Here is a 25,265-nt window from a genome sequence, read left to right on the forward strand (position 1 = left end):
GAAGCCTATTACCTGCCCTGTACAAGTGTTTAGTATAACCAGTCTAGAAAGGCCATAATTACAGTCCCAGCGTAGCAGTTTTCAGAGGGCAGAGACTAAATGCCCAGTGCAGTCCTCAGGGACACCAGACTCACAGTTAGACTAGGGGGAGGGCCAGATAGCCAGTCTGATCCACCAGAAACATTATAAGATGGAAGAAAGAGGATGTTAGAATACTTCTTGGGGAGGTGATTTGTGGGCTTGAAAGGAATTTTTGACGACATGCTTATGGTAGAAAGCTCCTTCTAAGAAGTGTGGCCCTAGTTAATTACAAGACTTTCATTTTGTTGGGTGAGATATGAAAGGCCTTTTGTTGAATGGCCCAAAGCTGAAGAAGTGATGGGAAAGGCAAGATCCTACAGTATGTGTATGGAATAAAAACAGTTTCATTTATTTCTACTTTCGTATAAGGAACATATAACTTTTATAATTAGAAAATAAATTTGATATAAACACTATTGGAATAGGCCTGTTTTAAGACCCCTCTATAAATCAGGAGGCCTTCTCACATGGAGAAGTTTCATCAGGCATACGATTCAGTGCTTTCTCCAATTTTGCCTAAGAGACATTCATAATACAATAGATATTTCTTACCAATCACAAATTTTTAATTTTTTTTGAGAATTATAAAGTCAGTTAAATATCCCAATTTGGACTTTCGTTTATGTAATGGTGGTGCTATTAATTAAAAAAAAAAAAAAAGCATTTAACAGTCCAACGGCTAATAACTTTCTGGTAGGGTGTGTGCATTGAGCCTTTGCTGCAAGGGAAAGGATGGGATGAGGAACCTATTGTTTATGTTGCCATAACAGATGGACCCAGGTAAACCAGGACATTGCAGACCAGTCGCGGAAGGCCCAGAGTCTGCTGCAGCTCTGGAAGGCCCACACCAGCGCTCACATGGAAGCTGTAGCAAGGCTAGAGCAGCAGGAAGCGAAGTACCGACAGCTCGCAAATATCAACATGTCTGGAGACAACCTGGAAGAGATCCTGACCTTGGCCTTGCGGGACATAAAGGTGGGTGCAAAGCCCAGACAGAAAACCAAGGCTCAGGACAGTCCAACAGACAGGGCCTGACCCAGGGACTAGACAGACCACAGGGATAGAGATTTGGATCAGGACAGATATGTGAGCAGGCTGTGTAGGACATGGGCAAGACTGGGATGTCTGGGGTTGGGAGGGACAAGTGGCTGCTCAGAGGCGAGGTCTAGGCTACAGGTAGCTGGGTCAGGGACACCTGATGCCACCTAGTTCCACGTCTCTCCTTCCATTCCAGCAGGTAACTCTCTAAAGCCAAAATTTCATACAGAGTCTCAAAAGCAAAAGTATCTCAACTGAGTGTGATCATCTAAGAATATTAGATATTGAATCTCTTGCTTTAGAAATAATCATGGACTTGCCTCCATGTTAGTATGGCTTTTCTGTGGGTATAATGATTTTTAGACTATATTTAAGAACTGTATAAGTTCCTCTGGTTTTATCTTAAAATGTTATTGAATGCTCAGAAAGTGACTACTTTAAAGTTTTAAACTGGGCGAACAGCTACATTTTATGTCTTCCGATACTATAGGGCAAATCGAAAAGTATTAACCAGTTTAATGAGATATGATCTGTATTTCTGTTGCACATAGTATTTTCAGACCAGCCTTAAATATAGCTTGATTAATGAGATCCTGCAGTCTCTGCAGATGAATCCATTGACATTAAAGCAGATTCCTATATTGTTTGATGATTAGAAGTACAAAACACAGGACTCTACCCAAGTGGTCTCCAGTCAATAAACTAGAAGCCCCAACTCTATTGCTCAGTGGTCAGTTTTAGTTTCGAACTGACAGATTTCAGAACATCAGTGATGGACATCATACAACTAAAGCTTAGCTTTTTCAGCTCTTTAATATAATAAACAATAACAGAAAGCCAAACCCACCATTTTAGGGCAGAAATTCTCCTCAATGTTGATGGAGTCCAAGGTGATGGGGATTCATGTTGTAAAAGGCAGAGGAAGTGTGCTTTGATCACTTTTTCTCCACCAGGAGCTTCAGCATGATGTGCAGAAGACAAAAGAAGCCTTTCTCCAAAATTCTACTCTCCTGGATCGACTCCCACAACCTGCAGAGTCGGACACCCATGTGCTTCTCTCTGGTCAACAGCACTCACTCCAGAGGGCTTCTTATTTGGAAAAGATGCTGCTTGTGAAAGCAAATGAATTTGAGGTTCATTTTATTTTTTCATTCATATCATAGTCTTGGACATTGTCCAGTAGGACATAAGAAGCATATAAAATATATAAAGAATATATACATATAAATAATATAAATTATTGGTTGCTCCTTAGGGCAACTACAGAATAAAGCTGCCCTGAATATTATTGGCCATTGACATTCTTTAATCATGTGATTCTTCAATTACATGGGTAATGGGCATGTCTTAAGCAACCATTTCTTCTTTATTGAATATGTTAATTTAAGAAGTGATATATTTCATACACTATTCAGATCTCATAGTTATTTGGATCTCCATGTGGAATAATAAAATTAGTTACTTAAAACATGGCCATTTGTTGTATCCTTTAGTCACTTTTTGAAAAGCCTTTCTGCATTCACTGTGAAAAAGCTGCATAGAAGGCCATGGAACTCCAATATCACATCTCAGTACCATCAGGAAAAAAATATTTAACTAGCAGGACTGTGAGAACAAAGTACTCATGAACCCTCCTCTGCACGGCCCCCTCAAGCGGGTGAGCCATTTATCCCCAAAGGCTTGATGCTTTGCCAAAGGCGCAGAGTAAAAATCAGGAGTCTTCTGAATATTCAAGATAATTAATTATGAGCTGCTGGGGGTTGAAAACAACTTGAACTTTTGTCAACTTCTAAGGCTATGCTTGTTTTATATGCACATAGAAATTGTTCCTGATGAAAATTTCTCTGGTTCTAGTTTGTCCTGTCGCAATTCAAGGATTTCGGAGACCGGTTGGAATCTTTAAAAGGTCTTATTATGCATGAGGAGGAGAATTTGGATAAACTCTACCAGCAAGAAAAAGAAGGAAATCCTGAGTCATTCCTGGTATTGCCAATATTTATCATTTCTAAGGACTTAGAGTCACCATAGGATAAAAAATAAGCTAATTACCTTCACATCACAGCATCCATTTTTATCCTGACTCTAAAGAACAGTAATTTATGTCATTCATTCTTGCCCTATTATCCCTAAGGTCTAGAAAAGTATGACAGCATAGAGATCTATTTTAGTAATAGCCACAGTAATTTTAGTAGATTTTTAACTTTTGCTGTCTTTACTAATTAGCTTCAGTCAACTAGAATAATTTAGGAAGTGGCTGTTGTGATTAAATTATTCTAGTTAGTTGCATATTGAAAATAAAATACCTTATTAAATTAATTATATGTTTTCTTTTATTAGCATAGTAAGTTTAGTACAGTTAACATAAATGAATGGGAGATTTAAAGAATTCTGGATTCTGCATACTCCTAAGGACCAATACGATGATGTAAAGGAGTCAGGAACGTTTCGCACCCCATCCATATTCCATCCACCACCTGTTTTTGTAAATAGTGTAACCAACACAGTTATCCCCTTCCATTTATGCTGCTTGGAGTTTTTGTGCTACAAGGGCAGAGTTGAATAGTTGCAACAGATATCATATGACCTACAAAAGGCTAAAATATTTATGATCTGGCCCTTTACAGGAAAAGTTTACTGACCCTGACCTAGACTGTTACAACAGAGTCTATTGATATTATGAAGAATGTTTGCTTAACATATTCTTGACCTAAATACTGTCCCTGGAATATCATTTTAAAAATAAAATTTTGATGAGTTGGCTTTTTTATGATTTTATGTTCTACCAAAATACAGATGTTTTAAGTACCTTGCTTTGCTGCGGTTCTTTTAAGGATTAAGTTTTCATTTGATTTGTAGGTAAACTTCATGATCTGTTGAAGAGAAAGTTGGCAGATCAAATGGGACTTGAAGGTCCAGAATGAGTCTTTAAAAAAAAAACCAAAGACTACTTTTGTCTTCCTTAAAAACAAAGGCTGAGATCCCTTTCTAGTTCCTGGGCTGTTTAGGTTCTGGCCGTGTATGTCGCTTATCGTTTTTGAAAAGCCACAGGACTGAGGGACCTGGGTTCATGTCACGTTCTGACACTAACAAGCTATTTGGCTGTGGGCAAGTCATCTACCTATTCTGGTCCCCATTTTCCCTTATCTTTGAGATAAGAATAGTCTATAGCAAGCATCCCCAACTCCTGAGTTACAGACCAGGCTGTGCACAGCTGGAGGTGAGCAGTGGGCTAGTGAGCCAAGCTTCATCTGTCTTTGCAGCCACTCCCCGGCACTGGCATCACCGCCTCAGCTCCACCTCAGACCCTCCGGCATTAGATTCTCATAGGAGCACTGGCCCCTTGTGCCAAAAAGTTTGGAGACAGCTGCTCTACAGGATCTCTAAGACCTTTACATCGTGTCGATATCTTAATTGCATCCAAAAATCTAGAATTTTTCTTCTTAACAGACTCATGTGCTGGCACTGACAGCCCAGTCCCCTGACGTTGAACATCTGAATGAAATAAGCCTCAAGCTCCCACTTAGTGACATAGCTGTGAAGACATTGCAAAACATGAACCGGCGGTGGATTCGGGCCACGGCAACAGCCCTGGAATGCTGCAGGTCAGAACAGTCCGTCTCGGCCGTTCTGTTTCAGTTAAGGTAAAATTAACGGCTTGGGCTCAGTAATGGCATTGCTGTATGTCACCATTTTGTTTGTTTTTAAACCTTTGTAGTGAGCTTCAGGAAATCGGATTAAACGAAAAGTTTCTTTATTGCTATGAAAAGTGGGTCCAGCTTTTGGAGAAGATAGAAGAGGGACTCAAGCAGAATGTTGCCGACAGCCTTCCAGCTCTCCTGGAACAGCAGAAAACGTATGAGGTAAAGCAGTGCTTTCTGCCACCCTCACACCCCTCACCCTGGGACAGGAGTCAGAGAAAGATAGGTTGAAATAAGATGCAAGGGAGTACCTCTCGATGTATGTCTTTAAGCAAATTCTGTTGTCAGTTGATCATGTGTAAAATTCTCACAAAGTTCAATTTTTTGTTTTACTGCTTTATTTTGTTAATCACAGAACTCCTAGATTTTCCATAGTAGGTGGAAGCCTCTAGCACAACTTTGCTTCCAGAGAATGCAATGATACCACTTTACCAGGAGCACATTAAAGTACTTCAACTCATCTTTGCATTTTTACTGAGCAGTTCTCTAAAATATCAAAGCACCTGATATAATTGCAGCATTAATAATTTCACTTGTGCCGATTTATATTTGGAAATACTCTTGGTGATTATAGGCAGATCCTTCATTTCAAAAGTGCATGATTAATTCACTGTAACTTTTTAATGTAACTGATTTGTCTGCATTGTAATGTTCACATCATGCAATGAAAATAAAATGCATCCAGCCAAAAAGCTCAGTGACCTTGCATAAATTACTTAGCTTCTTTATACTTTAGCTTCCTCCTCTTCAAATGGATATGTTTATACTACTTAAACCTGAAGTTTGAGGAATAAGTGAGACAACACATGTGTTTACATGGTGCCCGGAAAATAGTAAATGCTCAGTAAACAGGGATTAGTTATAGTTATTACTGGATCATTTTGCCTCTGAGATTACATTTATAGATTGTGTTGACATAATGGTTGAGCAGTCTTTTTGCAGTTAGGCTTAATCGAAAATTACTATCTCAGATATTTTCTGTGAACTTAGATTTAAATAGGAGATGTTAACTCCAGATTCATAATGAATTCTAGAAGCTGACGTTTGTATTTTAACTCATACAGATGTTAGAAGCTGAAGCTTCTATAAACCAGACGGTTGCTGATTCCTATGTCGCCCAGTCCTTACAACTCTTGGACACAACAGAAATAGAGAAGAGGTAAGCTCTCTGGAGCTTGCGGGCCTGCGGGGCCAGTGCGGCCGGGGCAGGCCGGCCACCTCGTGAATCTTGACCGCGGCGGTGTCCTGCAGCCGCGTCAGTTGATAGACTAGCCTAGGGCCAGTCTCCTGACTGTATATTAGGATGGGTCTGGCTACTGGGCCATAAAAACAGTGGTGGCACCGTCCCCTGTATTGGGTGGGTGGGGTAAGCAGACCAGACACTTTGGAAATACTTACTTGCCAAGCGCAATTAACTAAGTTTTTACTCCAGAGGATTCTTCCGTACTGTGTTTTCCTCTCTACCTTCAGCCTCATGATGTTTTGCTGTTTAAAAAATAACTCTGAAGGTGCTGCTGTTCCTAGTAAGTAGCTATGCCACAGGTGTGAAAGAAGGGATTTTCTCTCTATGCTATATGCATGGGATCAGGGTCACTGGGTAGTGCCAGGCAGGCTGAGCAGAGCCTTTTAGTCCATCCCAGCGACAATAAAGTAAGTCTGCACGAACAACTGGTATTGTGGCCACAGAGCCCAGAAGGGGCTTGTCCTCTTAAATACTTCTCACATGTCCCGATAGACATTGTTTTTCTCCCCATTACCATTATATACCTCTGAATCTTCTTTCTATGTAAATAAGAACTATAAAGCCCATTTCTTCCTTGCTCTGAAGTAATAAATTCAAGCCAGTTCCAAGATGACCAGCTAGTTTTGATTTGATCAGTATAGCAAAGCATGACTTTCTCCATAATAAATAAAAGGCCTTATTTGTCATGTGAAGGGTGGCGTTTATTTGGAAAAGAACGAGTTGAGTTGTTGCAGGAAGCATGTTTTTATTGCTAAAATGACATAAAGTATAACCCTCAAGGTCTAGATAACATTACAAGGTACCACCTGTTCATCTGTTTCCCATTTTTCTGGTACATAATTTTCCATACAGCGTTTGGCATAACGGATATTAAAACAGCTTCAGTTTGTTTAAGGGTATGGTGGTCAGACATGTTGGCGCAATAGCAGGTCATGTGCAGATATCTTCTGCTGAAAGCTTTTTGCCAACCCACATACTGCCCCTGTTCCGGCTCCAAGTTTCCCATCATTTTTAAGTTGAATTATGCTAAGATTTTCAGGATTTTTTCCCCCCATGTAAACTGAACCTATCACTAGCAAATCCGAGTTTCTTTTATCCCGTAATAGTTATTTTTCCTATGTGTTCATGTCAGGATTCTCTAACCATCTGTTTTTCCCAAGACCGGAATTTGTTTCAAAGTTCACGAAGCTGAAGGACCAGTGGCAGAGTGCTGCCCAGGGCATTCAGCAGAGGAAGAGAGAGGTGGATGGGCTGGTGAGGCAGTGGCAGTACTTCACCACCTCCGAGGAAGACTTGCAGCGCTTCCTCGCCGACACCAGCCACGTGCTGTCTGCGGTGAAGAGCCAGGATTGCTACAGCCTCTGCCAGACCCGAAGTCTGATCCATGAGCTGAAGGTAGTGCATGCACGGTTGCAGTGTGAGACAGGGTGGTCATTATTCAGAAAATGTTCATTCTTCTCAGGTTTTGTGTTTACTGTGACATCATGGTTCAGATGGCCTGTGTGCAATGGGGAAGCCACCTGGGTAGGGTCACCATGACCTACCCGACCTTGTTCCTGGCCTCGTGGGGTCAGAAACCCTGTCTTACTTATTCTTCCAGAAACAGCGGGGCTCTCTTGGGCCATGGGAGTAAGGATGGAGTGGAAAGATGGGTGGGTAGAATGGGTGAAGTTTGGGGTGACAGACTTACACCTCCCAAGTTTTTAAGGCACTGAGTAATGTATAAATTGACCACCAGTGTAGTAATTTACAGTGGGACTCCTGTTTGCTCTTGAAGGGCAGATTCATTTAGGCACCAAAGTTTTCGGTCAGAAAGTTGATTAATGAGCATAGGACCCAGAGTAATTAGTTGTCAGTTCCCAGGGAATGTTCCATTGAGCTATAGAACCACTCTCTAGAGGTACAACTAAATAGAACACCCTCCTTCTGAACTCCCATGCTTTTTCCTCATTCGTTAATCCAGTTGTCAAACATTAATTGACTACCTGCTGTGTGCTAGTCACTATTCTAAGTGCTAGAAGTATGGTGTAGACTAAGAGAAGACCCCCACACTCATGGGGGCAGTCAGACAAATTAATAAACAAGAAAATATCAGATTGCAATAAGGCATATGTAGATCACTGGCACAGGGCCAGTAATGGAGGGGCAGGGTGGCTACCTTAAATTGAGTGATCTCTGGGAATGTGATGTTTAAACTAGAACCTGAATGATGAGAAGGAGCCAGCCACGGGAAGATCTGGGGAAAGAGCCTTTTACACAGAAGAGATAGCTTTCTCAAATTCCTCAAGGTGGGAACAAGCTTATTAAAACAGGAACAGCAACAAGGCTAGTACCACTGGAGTATAGCCAGTGAGGCCACAGTGATAGGAAATGAATTTGAGAGGCAGACAGGGAGGAGCGTTTTGTAGGCGAGATATGGTAGCTGGATTACAGTCTCGATGTAATAGGAGGCCTTGGAAGAGTTTCACTTGGAAGAGGGAGCAGCAGGAATCTATTTGTATTTTTTAAAGATCCTCTGGCTGCTCAGAGCAGGATGGATTATAGGGGAGCAAAAGGAGAGCAGAAATCCCTAGCATATTTATTGCTTTATAACAGCCATCACTGATTATTGCCTCTCATAATTCTGGGGATTGACAGCTAGGTGGTTTTGGCTTAGTGTCTCAGGCAGTTCCAGTCAGATGGTGCCTGGGGGACTCATCTAAAGGCTCACTCACTCTCATGTCTTGCCCTTTCAAGCTAGAAATACTCAGACAACTAGGAACTGGAACAGCTGGGGCTCCTGGACTTCATTCCCTTTGGTCACTTCACATGGAGGCTTCTGGTAGCCAGACTTCTCATGTGACAGCTCATGGCTTCAAAGGCACATGTCCCAAGAAAAAGAGATCCAGAGAGAAGCTATACTGCCATTTAGACCTAGCCCTGAAAGGCACTTATGTCATTTCCACCATCTTCTGTTAATCAAGGCCATCACATATGTCCACATAGGGTCAAGAGGAGGGGTGAGAGGCACCATCGCTTGATGGAGAGTGAATAGGTTCTGGAAGAGCGTGTGGGACTGGGAATATTGCTCTGGCCATTTTGCGAACAATATTGTCTGCCAAAATCAGCTGGACTATTTCAGTAGACTTAGACAGTTGTTATGATGGATAAGAGAAGGGTGATCACAGTAAAGATAAAGAAGGATATGTTCGTAGATAGCATTTACACTGATGGTTTGAATGTAGCAGGTAAATAAAAATCTAAATCAGGATGACTCTAGGTTTCTTTGAGCATCTTGGTGAATAGTAGTATGCTATTGACCAAGTCAAGGAAGACTAGAGGAGGGGCAGGTCTTTTGATAAATTTGAAATGACTTAAGCAAATCATATTTATTTTATTTTTTCTTAGAACAAAGAAATTCATTTTCAGAGACGGCAAACCACCTATGCACTAACCTTAGACACTGGGGAAAAATTACTGAGCACAACTAACCTGGAAAGTAAAGAGTCTATCGACAAGAGAATCTGTCAACTTCAGGACAACTGGAAGGACACAAAGCTCCGAGTGGAAGAGATGATTAAACACTTCCAGAGCGTCGTAGAGGTAAACATACCATTTTCTTCTCCATTCATGATACTCAAATGTAGTGCATAGAATTTTTGTTTTCTGTGTGACAATGGGAATGATTTTAGGGTAATTTTGAGTTTCCCAAAGGACCTCGAGTCCTAATCCATGAATCATACCAGTTACTTAATGTAGAATAATAATAGCATTGAAAAAGCTTAGTATTAAGTATATAAACACTTGAGGTTCTATTTTGTATTTACTTTTATGAAACAGGAAACTTATTTGAATTCAGTAGAGTTAAGGTTCCATATATACTCTGTTTTGGGGTATAGTATATAAAAATAACTACAATGATCCTTTATCTTTCTGGTAATAAAAGAGAATGCACTTTTCCATCTAAGTTATTTTCCGAGATAATTTGTGATTCTATCTATAAGAACTGAAATATTTTGTTTTGAATTATTAGGAAAGTCATTACTTTGTTATACTGAAGTAGAAAGTTCTCAAGGACTCCTGAGGTGCTTTGAGTTTAGCCCCTGCAATGCTCTTTGAAGTCTTATGTGGTTTTTATGGTTTTCTATTTAAAATGAAGTTGTCTATGCTTTTTGTTTCTCTGAGCATACCTACTTTTTACAGCCTGCTCTCCTCTCTAAACCATCGTGTGTCAAAACAAGATAACCAAGCTTGTCATTAGATGTTTTTCTGAATAAAGAATAAATACGTGCTGAATTAGGTTCTGAGCATCCCCCCTGCGAATAAAGTGTCTGAATTTTCCTGGGTATGCAGACTATGTGAAATTCATCAACTAGCAAACATTTGTTGAGCACCTGCTGTGTTTGTAAAGCATGATGATAAGTGCAGTTAACGGTTTGGTGGGGGAGATAAGGACTCACAGTTTTGTTTCTCTCCTTGCCTCCTTGGTTGTGTTCAAGAGAGTTTATTGCTGGAGACCGAGTGAAGCTTGTCTGTGAGAGGGTTGTGAAAGCCAACCTATTTCTAGAAAGGGAAAGAGACAGAACAGAGGAATGACATTAGAAAAGAAGACAAGAAAAGTGGCTGCGTGCTTTAGCTTTCTGGTGCTACTGCATGGCCAAGACTGTAAATGCTAGAGGTTAACCCTTATAGTAGCCTTTTAAACATGAACTTTTCAAAAATTAAAATAGAAATAAGATTATATAGGTTAAGGATATGGGGAGGGAGGAAGAAATGAAGTTGATCTGTGAACAACATGGGCTTGAATTGTGCGGGTCCGTTTATATGTGGATTTTTTTTTTTTTCCAGTAAAGTAGGCCCTCTGCATCCTGTGGTTTTGCATCTGCGAATTTAACCAACTGCAGATGTAAAACAGTATTTTCGATTTGTAATTGGGAATATCTAGATGTGGAGGGTTGACTTAAGCTATATGGGAATTTTGAACTCCATGGGGGTTGGTACCCGTAACCACCACCACCACCACCACCACCACCACCACCACCTTGCGTTGTTCAAGAGTCAACTGTATTTCAAAGCAAAACCAACCAACCAACACCATGGTTGAAATGAGCCGCATGTAGAGCTGCAAAGAGGCAACGAACCAAACTGGTGTCCCATCTGCTCTTTTAGATCATAATTTGTTCAAGACAGGAACTGGGTTTCCATATGACACAAAACATATTTAGTAGAGCAATTACGTGGATTAAATGAGTTATTCTGTTTCTACAATTCATTCTTAAATAGCAAAGTACTTACCAATTTTAATACTGTTTTCAAATAGACATGGGACCAGTGTGAAAAGAAAATCAAAGAGTTGAAGAGCAGGCTGCACGTTTTAAAGGCACAAAGTGAAGATCCTCTTCCAGAACTTCATGAGGACCTCCATAAAGAAAAAGAGCTGATTAAGGTATTGAAAGCTGAGGTTGTGATCAAGATAATCACTTAGCTGTTTTCTGAGAAGTTGAAGTGTTTGTTTACCTTTCAGTTTCTGTGTCGAAACCAAGTTTTCATGTGCATTTGTAAAACATTTTCCCTGTCTTCTATTTAACAAAGCATCCTGGTCTCCAAAGGAATTAGAATCCATGCTTTTTGAGATCCATGTGTGAAAATGAGAGACTTGCAGAAATTCACTTCTTGGGATCTCGAGGGGTTTTCTACATCAGGTTCTCTTTCTATCTGGTTGTCCTCTGTAATATAAGATGTGGCCTCTGAGATTACATCGAGTGCTATTCCCTTATCAGATGACCTTGTCTTTGACATGAGAGTAAAGTATGACTGAAGAATTTATTTTTCCGAAGCCAGTAGGTTAGGTTTTTTGCTCAATTATGACACTTTTATAAAACTTTGCAAACTACATTCTGCCTAATTAATATCACACTGGCAAAAATTCCTGGCTATTTTAGGCCTTTGCAGACAAGGCTGTGCCAGAAAATAATATCCTCCCTGCATCTTTTTTTCTTCGTGTAAACATTTCTATGCACAACATTTCCAACATAACAAATGATATGACGGATTACCATGAAACCATCACCTATCCAAAAAATAAAACATAAACAGTTAGTGTTCTGCATGATTTCTAATGTTCTTTCCCTTCCCACAAGAATCCACAACCCTGAATTTGGTCTTTTATCATTCTCGTGCATTTATTTATCATTTTACTACATATGTACACAGTTCTCAATGAAATATAGAAGTATAATTTTTGTTTTTAAACTTTATATAAATAATGTCATACTATAGAACACATATGATGCAACTTTTCTCCCTTTTCTCTGTTAACCTATAGCTCATTCATTCTCACTGCTGTATTGTACACATTATAGCAATATAAAACAGTTGCCTTCTCCAGTCACTTGGTATTATCCAATTTTTAAAAAACTTTTGATAGTCTGATAGATGGATAATATCTCTCTGTGGTTTTATTACTAGTAAGTAGAACATATTTTTATGTTTATTGCCCCTTCAGATTTGCCTTTCTATGAATTGCCTGTTTATATCCCTTACTCATTTTTCTGTTATGCTGTTTGTCTTTATCTTATTGATTTGAAGTAGCTGCTTATTTATTTTAGATACTTCAACTCTGAGTATAGACATTACAAATGTATTCTCCCATCCAAGAGCTCGTTTCTCTACTTTTTTTTTGGTGTCATTAGCTGAACAAATGATTTTTTTGTTATTTTAATATAGATGAATTTATCAATATCTTCATTATAATTTGTGTTTTCTATTTCCTTTGGAAAACTCAATAATTAGAGTCATAAATATACTCTCCTATATTTTCTTCTTCAGGTTTCAAGTTTTACTCTTTACATCTTTATTCCTTGAAGAACTGATTTTTGCATACATTTTGAGATAAAGATCCAATTTTTTATTCATATGGCTAATTGGTTGTCCTTATACCTATTTATTGACAAGTCCAAGGTCAAATGTCAAGTTCACACGTACACATGATTTGTTTCTTGGTTCTCTACTCCATTCTAGTGGTTTGCCTGTTTCAGCTTTTATAACATCTTCATTTCAGGTGTACTATGTATCCATACCTTGTTTTCCCACATTAGTGATCTCCCAACTTTTAGAAGCAGTTTGTCAAACTATGCAAAATCTTTAATAAGAGTTTTAATGGCATAGTATTGAATTTATAGATTGATTTGGTAAAAATTAACATCTCTTTGACAATGAGAACTCCTGTTCCTGAATATGGCATTTTTCCCCTTTTAGTAATGTTCAATGTTTTATAATTTTCATTGTATTGTGCATATTTTGTTAGATTTGTTGCTTAGTGTAGTATTTTTGAAGCTACCGAGTATACTGCCTTTAAATTATATTTTCTTTTTATTACTGGTGCCTAGAAATGCAACTTATTTTTATGTATTGATATATTCAGCCATCTTGCTAAACTTTTATTAATTTCAATAATTTAGATATTCTTTTGGGTGTCTGTATTACAATCACCATTTGTGAAAAATGACTCTTTTTTTGTTCCTTTTAATTATAATTTTTTCTGTTCTTTCAACACTGGTCAGTACTTCCAGAACAATGCTGAGTAGAATCATTGACAGCTGGCTCCTTCGTGGTGTTCCTGATTTAAAAAAAAAAAGATTCAGGCATTTCACCATTAAGTTTATTTGCCGGTGATGTCTTTATTAGTTAAGAAGGTTCCTACCTATCCCTAATTTTCAAAGTTTTTATCATCTCTACATCTTTAGGTTTAGATCTACAATTTAATATCAAACGAGTGGATGTGGAGTCACTCTCTCAGCCGACACATAAGAATTTCCTTCCATAAAATCTAGAAACCAGTGTAGAATGTACCCTGTAAACTCATAAGAAGGCATAATTTTTCCCGTGTCACACTTCTTAGTTTCCAGTGGGATCTTTTCAGGTTCCATAGCCTCAGTATTCTCTCTCTAAGTGGCAAGAATCAGGGAGAGAGGCCAAGCACATGGATTTCATTCAAGCTATGACCGTCTTCCAAAAGATCCCAGGTAACCTGAAGCCTGTCTAGGGCAGTGTTTATCATCCCTGAATCACTTGGGGGAGATATGCTAGCCGCTTGCCCAGTCCGAGCTTTACTTTTCTCCTTGGAAAATTACATTCCAGATACAGCCAAGTTGCTCTACGGAATAACTGCTCGCTCTCATGTGCGCTCACGCTCCCCCTCGTCCCCTTCCATCCCCTTCTGTTTCTCTCTCTGATTTCTTTGTATTTTTTATATATTAACTTTTCACTATTATAAAATTTGCTATAGGTGGACATCTGTTCATAAAACTTGTTTAACGATTGAGTCCCTGGGACAGTTTTATTTTAAAAATAATTTTTGAATAATATCACATGATTCAAAATTCAGAAGGTACAAAAAGTACACGGCAGTTCCCCAACCCCCACCAATGGTTTTATTTTCCACAGTTTCAGTTACAGTCAGCTGCAATTCAAAAATTCTAGATATTTTGAGATAGAGATTATGCTGATGTAACATTTATTACAGTCTACTATTGTAATTGTTCTATTCGTTATTGTTAATCTCTTACCGTGCCTAACTTATTAAACTTTATCATAGGTATGTATAGGGAAATACAGTATATGTAGGGTTAGGTACTGTCTGCTGTTTCAGACATCCACTGGGGGGGTTCTTGGACCATATTCTCCACAGATAAGTGGGGTTTACTGTACATGAAAATTTTTTCTCCCATCACTTTCTTTCCACAGAAGCAGTGTTACCAGTTTTTTGTATGTTCTTTCAAAGAGATTCTATCCACATACAAGTCAATATTTATATGTATACACATTCCTTTTTTGATCCTCTTATACCCAAATGGTAGTGTAGAGAAAAAGACTTGACAAACCACTGGTAGTTAAGTCCACAGGCAAAGGCTTTAATACCATCATTCTATATTAGAAAGTCCAGCCAAGGCCTGTGTGATGCACCACTTTAGCCAAAAAGCTTTGTTTTACATCATGTATTATAGAAAAAATTTCAATATAGACAGTTTAGCTGGTTACATTAAGAAAGGGAAACTTATCTGATGTGTTCTCTTATGCAATTAGTTTGGTAGCATATCTGGAGTATTTTAATGACAGAAGCATGATTTTTGAAATGGTACAAAGAGTGAGCATCAACTGTAATAAACTTCCGCAGTAGACCTCACTCTATATATTGTTTGATTCCTCGCTTTTTACATGAAATATGTATAAAATACTTTAAAGCTCTTAAGACAATGCCTTTCAATCATGTATTTTGATATCTGAGGATTTACATTACACAAGGCATTGTGGTAGGTGCTGGGCATTGCATTTGTGAGCAAGGTTGTCATGGCCCTGGCCAGTATGAAAGCTGACAGTCTAGGCTATGGAGAGACACCTATTAACCAAAGAGTCCCACTGTGTGCATAGGCGTGTGTGAGAATTATTGTAAGTGTGGTGAGTGTGAGAAGGGAAAAGGACAGGAGACTATGAGAGCATAAAACAGGAGACTCAACCTCAACTAGTGGCTCAGAGAAACTTTATCTGAGGAATTACCTTTGTGTCTGAGAACTGAAAATGTCAGTAGGAATTAACTAAATATATTTGTGGTTGCTTCAGGGTAAAGGAGTGGGTAGCATTTCAGACTAGTAATTAAAGAAATCCAGATTTAAACAATAGCTAGGAATAATTACACATATTTGCCCCCAAAATATGTGAAACTCAACACCAAAAGGTACATGGAGTTATTCCTTTAAGGACACATTTTGGTAATATTGGTTAAGAATCATAAAAATGCCTATATCCAAAAGTCTTATACCTGTTAATTATCCTTTCAGTTATAGGAGGAAACCAGATTTCCAGACCAAATTGATTTAAACTTGGCTGTGGATAACTTAAACACGCCTCCCTACTGGGCAGGCATCTGAGTCAGCAGCACTGAACAGGGAAGCACTGTACAAAGCTGTCATCTTTGGGTCTCCTCTAGTTTTGAGTCAGCGAGTGGTATACCTCCACTAATGAGTGACCGCCTTTGTATTATGTACCTAATTAAGTGTTCCACACCAGAATCCACAGTCATCTACTTTCCTAGAATCATAAGGCCAAAACTAGGTAACAGAAACTTAAAGTGGGGATTTCTGATAAAGGTGTCATTTCTTAATCTCCCTGCAACCTTAAAAAAATATTCTGCAGACCATGTTATTAAATGTAAATTTTTGTCAGCATGTTATGAAATCTTGCAACTGTAGCTTTTAGAACTCTGAAAATCAGTCAATTAATACAGTTTTATCATTACCACCCCTCAGTTTTATTTCTGATGTAGATGAAATAGTCTCTTCTTTCAGATTCCAATAGATATGTGTGACTGGAGACCCTTCAAATGTGCAGAAGTATGAATTGTGAGCACAGTAAAAATCTAGATGACTCCTGAGTGTTCTGGCTGTTTCCTTTTACCTCCCCTGTTGTAAAAGTAATTTTCATGATTAAGTTCTAAGAATTAAAAAAGTTTAAATTTGACAGATACTTCATTTTAAAAAGTAAATGTTTCCAAGGCCAAAAGAAATTATCTGCTAATCTCTTGCAATTTTTAGGGAACAATTTATTTTTTCTTTCATTATATTTAACTCTTTTTTTCAAAAGTTAACCAAAATATTTCCCTTTGAACAGAAGCTGTTATTACATGATTGCCATAGTAACAATGCATTTCTTAGGTGTTTTTAAAAATGAGAAGTCACACTATATACATTTCTATAACAGTTTCGGAATTGTGTGTGTGTGATTGTTGCTTTCTTCCAAATAAAGATCTACACGACTTTAAAATGGAATTATATAAAAAACTGAACTACCTGAGGAAATGAAAATGAAGGTAAAAAAGTTTTCTTTTTGAGGAAAAAGGTGGTGAAGAACTGGCCAACCACAACTGCAGACGCTCACCCTGGGCCGTTTCTCATTCAGAAAATCCCGCCCCCTTTCCTGGCCTCCCCTCCCCCAGAGTCCAATCAAAGGATTAGCCTACAGGTTTGGAAACAACAGCAGCTTGAGTTGAAGGTTTGAGTTTTTTCACTCCCCCTTCTTGTGTTTAAACGCAGGAACTAGAGAAGTCTTTGGCTAACTGGACTCAGAACTTCAAAGAACTTCACACTATGAAGACTGACTTAGCTCAGCACATTCTTGTGGAGGACGTGATGGTTTTGAAGGAGCAAATAGAGCATTTGCACAGACAATGGGAGGACCTCTGCTTCAGAGTAAGTCAGTTAACTGCAGGGCACGGCTGTTGTGGAGTTTATTGAAATGTCTCCAAAGGCCAGACAAAGTAGAAAAGAGCTTTAATTTCACTGAACCGGAGGCCCTTTTCAATTGGAGCTCAGGCCGGCTGCTGTGCCTTTAGACAGCAGAAACATGGTTTAGCAGATTTGACCCTTTGTTTCTTCAGCACTCAGTGCTGGGACTTTGCATGTTTTTAATGAGCTTTTTAAAAAATCATCTGGGGAGGGAGGGAGAAAGGGAGGGATTGTAGTTGTGAACAGCTGTGTGGGCTCTGTTCTCTGTCTTGCGTAGGTGACGAGTACTAATCAGAATATTAGAATCAGGACTCGCAGAGATCTCGTCCATCCTTAGAGCAGAATCTCGACAGCATCTCTTTGGTGACCCACAGACAGCAGGAGTCGTACTTATGCCTGCACGGGGAGCACTTTATCCGAAAACGCTGCATTGACTTGCAACCCAATGTTTATTTCAAGAAGCCATTCTTTTAGAACTGTAAAAGACCTGATTAACTACTATATTTAGTACCTCAGCGGCTCACCGTGATCAGGGTATTCTACAGGATGTGTTTGTGATGACATCACAGTGGAATTAAAGGGTGTTAATAGATCTTTGTTTTAAGAATTCTAAGAAAAATAAATTACTTAATCTCATTTTTGTGAATTCAGAAGAGATATATTAAGAGTTGGAATTCAGACACTTTTCGAATGCATTTTAATAAAGTAAAAACATTCTTCCTTCTCAGTTTTAGTTTTAGTATTCACAATGTACCCTACTTTTAAAGGTCCTTTTCGAATTTTCATTCAATTTTTATATAATAGAAAATGTGAAAAGTATCCTAAAAGTTAAGCAGCAAACACTGGGGCCCAGATGTTCTCTATTATTACCATTATGAGAATGACTCTGTACAAAAGGCCAGGATTTTTTTGAAGCTGAGATCAATAGATGCCCTGAGGAATGGAAACATAAAACTTGTTTGGGGGGTATCGTTCTTTGCACCTTCTTAGCACATTTGGCTAAGATGCTGGTTTGGGTGTCCCTGCATTAAACATTTTCTCCTTAGCCTGAGAAGGACAGAGGGGGTTTTTTTTTGTACATAACAGGAAAATCTCTGGGAGCTAAACCTTCGTTTCACCATCTGTAAAGTGAGGTATTAAAACTTTTACCAAAAGAACTCTTAGCTATCCCTTTTAACTTTAAGAGTCTAAAGATTTTTAAGACCTGAGAAGACTTTTGGACATTTAGAATGTCAGATTTGCATTCTTTAATTTATTGACGTATTAAATTTGAACCCTTTAAGGAGGAAGACCCTTTGCCAATGTCAGCTTAGGGGTTGTTTATGCATAATGGATCACCGTGTATTTTGGGGTCATCCTCCTTGCTGCAGACCATTATTTGGTCCCATTGCCATGATATCTATCCAGTACATTATGGGAAAGTGAATTGATGAGTGATGTGCATTTTTAAATCTTATTTTACATTTTTTTTTGTTCTGAACTACAAAACTAGAATGTTCAAACGATTTTGATTTTTGTGGTCTATTTGCTTACAAATGTTATATTTATACTGTGATCTGTAATATAGTTTTTAAATTAAATAAGCAGGACATTGGCTTTTAGTAGCTATGAAGATGATCATTTCTTAAAAGGGAAAGGATTTGGGTCATAAAGTTATAAATTAGTATGTAGCAAGCAGTCAGTAAATGTATATTAAGAACAAGGAACAGAAGAAATTTGGGCGATGCTTAAAATATTCATTTAACTTTTCCTATCTCTAATTTTTAATATATGTGATAATATTGGATAAAACTGGATCTTTTTGGTCAGTTACAATTCAGGGGCAATTTTTATTCTGTAGCTTTTTACGATATTTATCAAAGGAGTAAGAAACTTCCATTGATGTTAAACCTTAGGAGTTTCAGAGGCAAAAACAGTACTTTCAGTCTATAGGGCTACTGATTAAAATGAATAAAATTCATAGTCCTTGTGATGGGGGGAGGGGAAGGGAAATGCTTTCCTTCCTGCCTGTTCTCAGCTGCCAAATGCATTTTTGTTTCTAGGTGTCTGTACGCAAACAGGAGATTGAAGACAGACTCAATTCATGGATTGTGTTCAATGAAAAAAATAAAGAGTTGTGTGCGTGGCTGGTGCAGATGGAAAACAAAGTTCTGCAGACAGCAGATATTAGTATTGAAGAAATGATTGAGAAGTTACAGAAGGTAAGCAGGAGCTACCCCCGTGGGTGCAGTTATGCCTACTGCGGAATCCTCTGCCCTCCTCACGCCCAGCTCAGAGCAGCATAATGTTATAGGTGTGTTTCCAAAGGAGCTTTCTCACTATTTCTGTCTCTTCTCAGAGAAGAGCTGGTAAGTGAGGATTCTAGGGAAATGGAAGGTGTGGGGCCATTCTAGGTGGGCATGGTGCTGTGTGCTGAGAGGAGTTACCTTCTCTCTGGAAGTCTGACCAGAGAAGGGGTCAGCATCTCCTTAAGCATCCGTTCACATCCCAGGTGAGTTATGGCTTCTCCGGGTGTCATTGTTAAGGAGCCGCCCTTGGCAAACGTCACTAATCCCCATGGGGAAAGCAGAAAGAACATTCTTGCCACTCAGTTAAACTTCCAAAAACTCTTACTAATGTTAGGCTAATTAATTGTACTCAGTTGTCCTCAACTGTCAAGTAGCTTAGCTTAGAAGAACCCTGTGAGGGGGAAAACAGGGCTGTTGAATCGAGAAAGGCTCTGCTTCCTTCTGTATTACACATGTGCCAAGTGGGCACTGACCTGTCAGCTACACACCGAAGACTTGTATTAACAAGTGTGAGAAACTTTTTCATTTTTAAGGTTTCAAGAGGCACCTGTATATTTGTGCCTGGCGAAGAAATGAATTTTGGTAGTAATCAAAGCTTTGCGTTTTGGCGCCTTGGCAGGACTGCATGGAAGAAATAAACTTGTTCAGTGAAAACAAGTTACAATTAAAGCAGATGAGCGACCAGTTGATCAAGGCCAGCAGCAAGACAAGAGCAGCCGAGATCGATGACAAGCTCAACAAAATTAACGACCGCTGGCAACATCTTTTTGATGTCATTGGATCAAGGTAAGAAGTGGCCTGAAAACGATTCCTGCTCAGTGGGCACAGTGGTTACCCCACAGATCTAGAAACTGAACCCAGTCTCTTCCTTTAAGGTAATCCAGCTGTTTTATAGACTTAGATAAAGGCAAAGTTTGGTTTAAGAAAGTGGAAATTCTTACACAAATGGAAAGATTGCATTTTAGTATATCCCACTTTAATATTTTTTTTTCTCTTTAGTTTAAAATTTCACATGAATTGGATTGGTTCTAAATGAGAGTTAGAAACTTAATCCTTGAGGAGGTTTTAGTGATTCTAACTCTGCTTTAGGACTTGCATGTCTCCCAGCTGAAATCATGTTTGCCTTTTCCTGCTTGTGTGTGGCAAATACAAGTAGACCAGGGCACAGGCCTGATTTCTAGATGCTGGTCTGGAGGTCCCCACTGCCCCCACCGCAGGGGCTTGGCACACTTGAGGCAGATACCTTCCATGCATGTGGTTCATGCCAAGTGCCCAGTAGGCATCTCTCACTAAGGTGTGGACTTAGGAAGCACAGCTGTGGCTGCAAATCAAAGCTATATTCTCTAGTGCAGCCTTATCAGAAACAAGACTGATCATTTTATTAATCAAAATGATGATGATGATGATGCCACTCAAACCTTTTAAATATTTTCTGTTTTCAAATTCTCTCTTGAAAGACAGACCCCAACCTAAGTGTTTATTTTTATTTTGAATTGCAACCTGGCATACCAAAAGCAGTCACTAAGCTTTGAGACCACTCGTGCACCTTCGTTTTTACTGGCCAAGCAAGTCTTTTATGTTTTGAGCATACATATGTGGAATATACAAGGTGAATGAAACATTGGGAATAATGAAAATAAAATACCCTTAATAGTTAGGCATTTCCTTCACCTCATTGTTTACTGTGAACCATAAGTGAACCCGATTCACTCAGCAAAGGCACCAGGCTAAGTGCTATGAGAATTACAGACGGGAAGAAAGCTGAGCCAATTACATTGATGGGAGCAGACATCTGAGCAGTTGTAATGCCAGGCGGTTTGAGGACTCAGATCTCACCTTTCTAGAGAGAGGATAGACATTTAGGAAAAGCCTCACAGAAGAGTGGCATTCACAGATGGTCCTGAATGAGGGCTTGAGGATCTTGAAGGTTACTGGTGGCAAAGAAACAGATGTGTGTTTTGAGCAAAAAGGTACAGGGGGTAGGTAGATAGAGCAGTGCGAAAGTCGTTCAGGAAATGACAAGGGGCTCCATTGGCATGGGAGATGAAGCTACAAGGGTAGATCGGGGCTAAGCCTTAGAAGACCTTAAATCTCAACTTAAGACTCGGCATCCTACATAAAATCTGAGTTATTTATGGTTTTTCAATGGTGGAGGGTCTGCTGAAGACAGATATTAGTGTGACTTGGCTAGCAGCATGAGCTGGGCTGAATTCAAGTTAAAAAAAAAAAAAACTGTGGAACTCCATGGCAATAACCGAAGTAAGGTTTAAGAGTACAAGTTTTGAGCCCATCCTGACTTGACTATTTACTCGTCATGGAAACTTGTGTAATGATTTAATCTTTCTAAGCCTCAGTTTCCAAATCTACATAATGTGCTTAACAGCACTTCTTTATATCAGAGGCTACTGTGAAGATGAATGGCCTGTTTCTTACATTTGGCACAGGACCAGCATGTGGGATCCAACATTTATTGAATGGTTATTATCATTGTTTCTTCCTAAGAAGACTAAGTAGCATGTTTGTTGCTTGGAATAGGACTCCCTTGGCCACGTCTACTAATGAGAGGTTTTCCTCCGTGAGACCTTTATATTTGACTTATCTTCTTCCCAGCGCTTAGAACAGCGCTTCAGGTATTTGTTGAAATGAATGAACATTTCAGTACATAACAGTGTCTGTTGGTAAATTGTGTCTAGTATGCCTTTGTTCCCATTGTCTTCATATCCTAAGTCTTCTTGGGTACCTGCAATAATTGGTGGTTTGATGACATCGTACCTGTTCATACATCATGAGCAAGATCTGGATCTTTTCTTCCTGGGGACCACAGTGACAGTTCATTCTGAATCTCTCACGTCTTAGATCACTTCAGCATTTAATAGGCTATTCACCTTCCTCCCTCCCTCCCTCCCTCCCTCTGACTGCCTGTCTTCCACCAGTTCCTTGGAGGGAAAGAGAAAACAGGTGAATTTCAGTGGTATTTTTGGAAGAAGCAATTGGCAAAATAAGGAATTGAAGTAATAGCAGATGCATTGTCTGCCGACTATATTCTTAACAAAGTACTTTTTATGTATGATTTCACTTCACCTTTGATATAATACTGAAAGGTGGGTGCCACCATCCCATTTTACAGATGACAAAACTGAGGCACCAAAGTTAACTAACTTGCCCACAGTTTCATAGCCAGCACGTGAGGCAAGCAGGACTTCAGCTCAGGCAGTTGTGTTGCCTCCCTGTTACTCTAGACCCTTTTTAGTTTGTTGCACTGAAATGAATAGAACCAAATATTGAGAACCAAATTCCTTCAAAACTGAGGGACTAGGGAGGAAATAACTTACCTTCTCTTAAAGCGAAGACCAGGCTGAGACAGGTGGCTGGAGAAGGTAGGAAACTCTTAGTAGAGTTTACTCTGCAGGTGAGTCTGTGGGTTGAGGCACCAAGCTTGGACCTGCCTTAAATCAGCCTCACATAGAATCAGATCATATCACTGTCAAAGAAGCAGGGAGCACAGGCTGTAGAATTTAGATTTAAACAGTGCCAGCCAGAACCTGCAGCCCTGCAGGATGCACTAATGGTCTCATGTGCCCAAAGAATTCTGCGTACAATTTAACCTTTTCTGTCCTGCTCACAGTACTCTGCTGCTTCACCCTTGTGGCAGGGGACAGCTCTTGTTAAAAATGATAAAATTTGGAGGGAAACCCTACACAGGTGGCCAGGCTCATGACTTCAAAATTTTAAGTACAAGTCTTTAACTTCAAAGTTTGGAATAGTATTCAGAAGTCCAAGACCACAATAAATCAGGTTTAATTCACTGAAAAAAAAAAAAAAAGGAAAAAAGGCTGTTGTTTTGGGTTCATTCTCTGCAAAATAAGGTAAATTACAGGGTTGCTTAAATGCACATTAAATTTCTGATGATTTCAGGTAGTAGACTCCATTATGGAGTCGAGTAGGGGCCTCCATTGTGACTGATTGATTGTTTAATCGTAATTTCAATGTGTACTTCTTCATCTCTTCACCTTTTTCAGCCATTGCCTTAACCCCCCTCCCATCTGGCAACCATCAAAATGTTCCCTGTATCCATGAGTTTGTTTTTGTTTTGCTTTTGTCCTTTAGATTCCACATGTAAGTGAAATCATGTGCCATTCGTCTTTCTCTGTCCGACTTTCTCCACTCAGCACAATGCCCTCTCTGTCCATTCGTGTTGTTGCAGGTGGCAAGATTTGTTCTTACGGCTGAGGAATATTCCATTGTATATATGTACCACCTCTTCTTTATCCATTCATCTGTTAATGGCCACCCAGGCTGCCTCCGTATATTGGCTGTTGTAAATGACACTGCAATGAACATACGAATTTACATGTTCCTTCGAAGTAGTGTTTTGGGTTTGGTTGGATAAATACCCAGAAGTGGGATTTCTGGGCCCTTCTTTGTCTCTTGTGATGGCCTTTGTTTTAAAGTCATTTTGTCTGGTATACACATTAACCCAAGCTTGTTGTTGTTGTTGTAGTTTCCATTTTCATGAAATATCTTTTTCCATCACTTTACATTCAGTCTGTGTGTGTCTTTTGATCTGAAGTCGGTCTCTTGTAAGCAGCGTGTGTAAGTCTTATTTTCTCAATCATTCAGCTACCTTATCTTTTGATTAGAGCATTTATCTCATTTACATTTAAAGTAATTGTTGGTAGGTGTGTAGTTATTGCCATTTTATTTATTACTCTTTTTAATCTTTTTTTCTTTTAAAAAAATCCTTGTAACTTTTTTTTTTTTTTCCGATAATACTTGTTTGGTGTTGATTGAATTCCTTTGGCTTTTTCTTGTCTGGGAGGTTCTTTATCTGTCCTTTGTTTCTAAATGACAGCTTTGCTGGGTAGAGTAATCTCGGTTGTCATTGTTGTTTGTTCTTAAATGTCAGGCTTCCCATATATATTATTTCATTTTTGTAACAGTCCTACAAGGTCAGTGTCTTCCGTTTTACAGAGAGGAACATTGCACCTCAGAGAGAATAAATAACTGACCCGAGGGCAGAAGCGATTCTGCACAGGGTAGGGGTGGAGCCGAGGTCTGTGTGCCCCGCTGCACCATGCATCAAAAGAGAACATGACTCCTTTGAGACTTTGGCTTTTAAAGGTAGTTTATCAGAGATTTTTAAAATGTAGAACACAGTGTAGAATTTACTGTTTATAGCAGTTGTTCTCAAACTTAAATGTGCATCAGAACCCCTGGCGGGCTCATGGAAACACGGGTGCTGGACCCCACCCCCACCGCTTCTGATCCCATAGGTGTGGGTAGGACTGCACGTGCCTAACAAGCACCCAGGTGTTGCCAGTGGCGTTGGTCTGGGACACCTAGAGCAGCAGAGTGCAGTGACACAGTGCTGCACCAAGAGTCAGAAATCCCGGACCTGCCACTTCCTCTGAACAAGCCTTACGGCCTTTGGGAGCCTCAGTTGCCTTGTTGACAAACCATGTACAAGATCCTGGATGAGAAAGCAGCAGGACAACTACGGGTTCATCCATGCGCAGATGCTGGCAGCCTCTGGCTCTGTGACAAGAAGGTGGGGCGGGGGGAACTTAGACCCAGACCACTGTTTTCCTTCTGCTTGTGAACTGTTCTTCAGCTTCTGTAAAATCCTTGAAGAACCAAATAATCAAAGGGGATGGGAGGA

At 39.4% G+C, this 25,265-nt stretch overlaps 1 protein-coding gene across 17 annotated transcripts in view; it reads left to right on the forward strand.

Moving 5' to 3' along the window:
* SYNE2 (spectrin repeat containing nuclear envelope protein 2) overlaps positions 1–25,265 on the forward strand; it is a 272,956-nt gene that overhangs the window by 218,147 nt on the left and 29,544 nt on the right. For all 17 annotated transcript variants that reach the window (XM_036238293.1, XM_036238291.1, XM_036238296.1 and 14 more), the window contains 12 exons: positions 852–1,056; positions 2,073–2,252; positions 2,974–3,102; positions 4,567–4,721; positions 4,835–4,979; positions 5,882–5,976; positions 7,221–7,455; positions 9,448–9,642; positions 11,360–11,485; positions 17,127–17,282; positions 19,361–19,519; positions 20,226–20,392. In XM_036238293.1, the coding sequence (XP_036094186.1) occupies positions 852–1,056; positions 2,073–2,252; positions 2,974–3,102; positions 4,567–4,721; positions 4,835–4,979; positions 5,882–5,976; positions 7,221–7,455; positions 9,448–9,642; positions 11,360–11,485; positions 17,127–17,282; positions 19,361–19,519; positions 20,226–20,392 (1,947 nt within the window). The remainder of the gene's footprint in view (positions 1–851; positions 1,057–2,072; positions 2,253–2,973; positions 3,103–4,566; positions 4,722–4,834; positions 4,980–5,881; positions 5,977–7,220; positions 7,456–9,447; positions 9,643–11,359; positions 11,486–17,126; positions 17,283–19,360; positions 19,520–20,225; positions 20,393–25,265) is intronic.

Source organism: Rousettus aegyptiacus, unplaced genomic scaffold (genome assembly GCF_014176215.1).
Source record: "Rousettus aegyptiacus isolate mRouAeg1 unplaced genomic scaffold, mRouAeg1.p scaffold_m13_p_3, whole genome shotgun sequence".
In the NCBI taxonomy this organism is placed as follows: domain Eukaryota; kingdom Metazoa; phylum Chordata; class Mammalia; order Chiroptera; family Pteropodidae; genus Rousettus; species Rousettus aegyptiacus.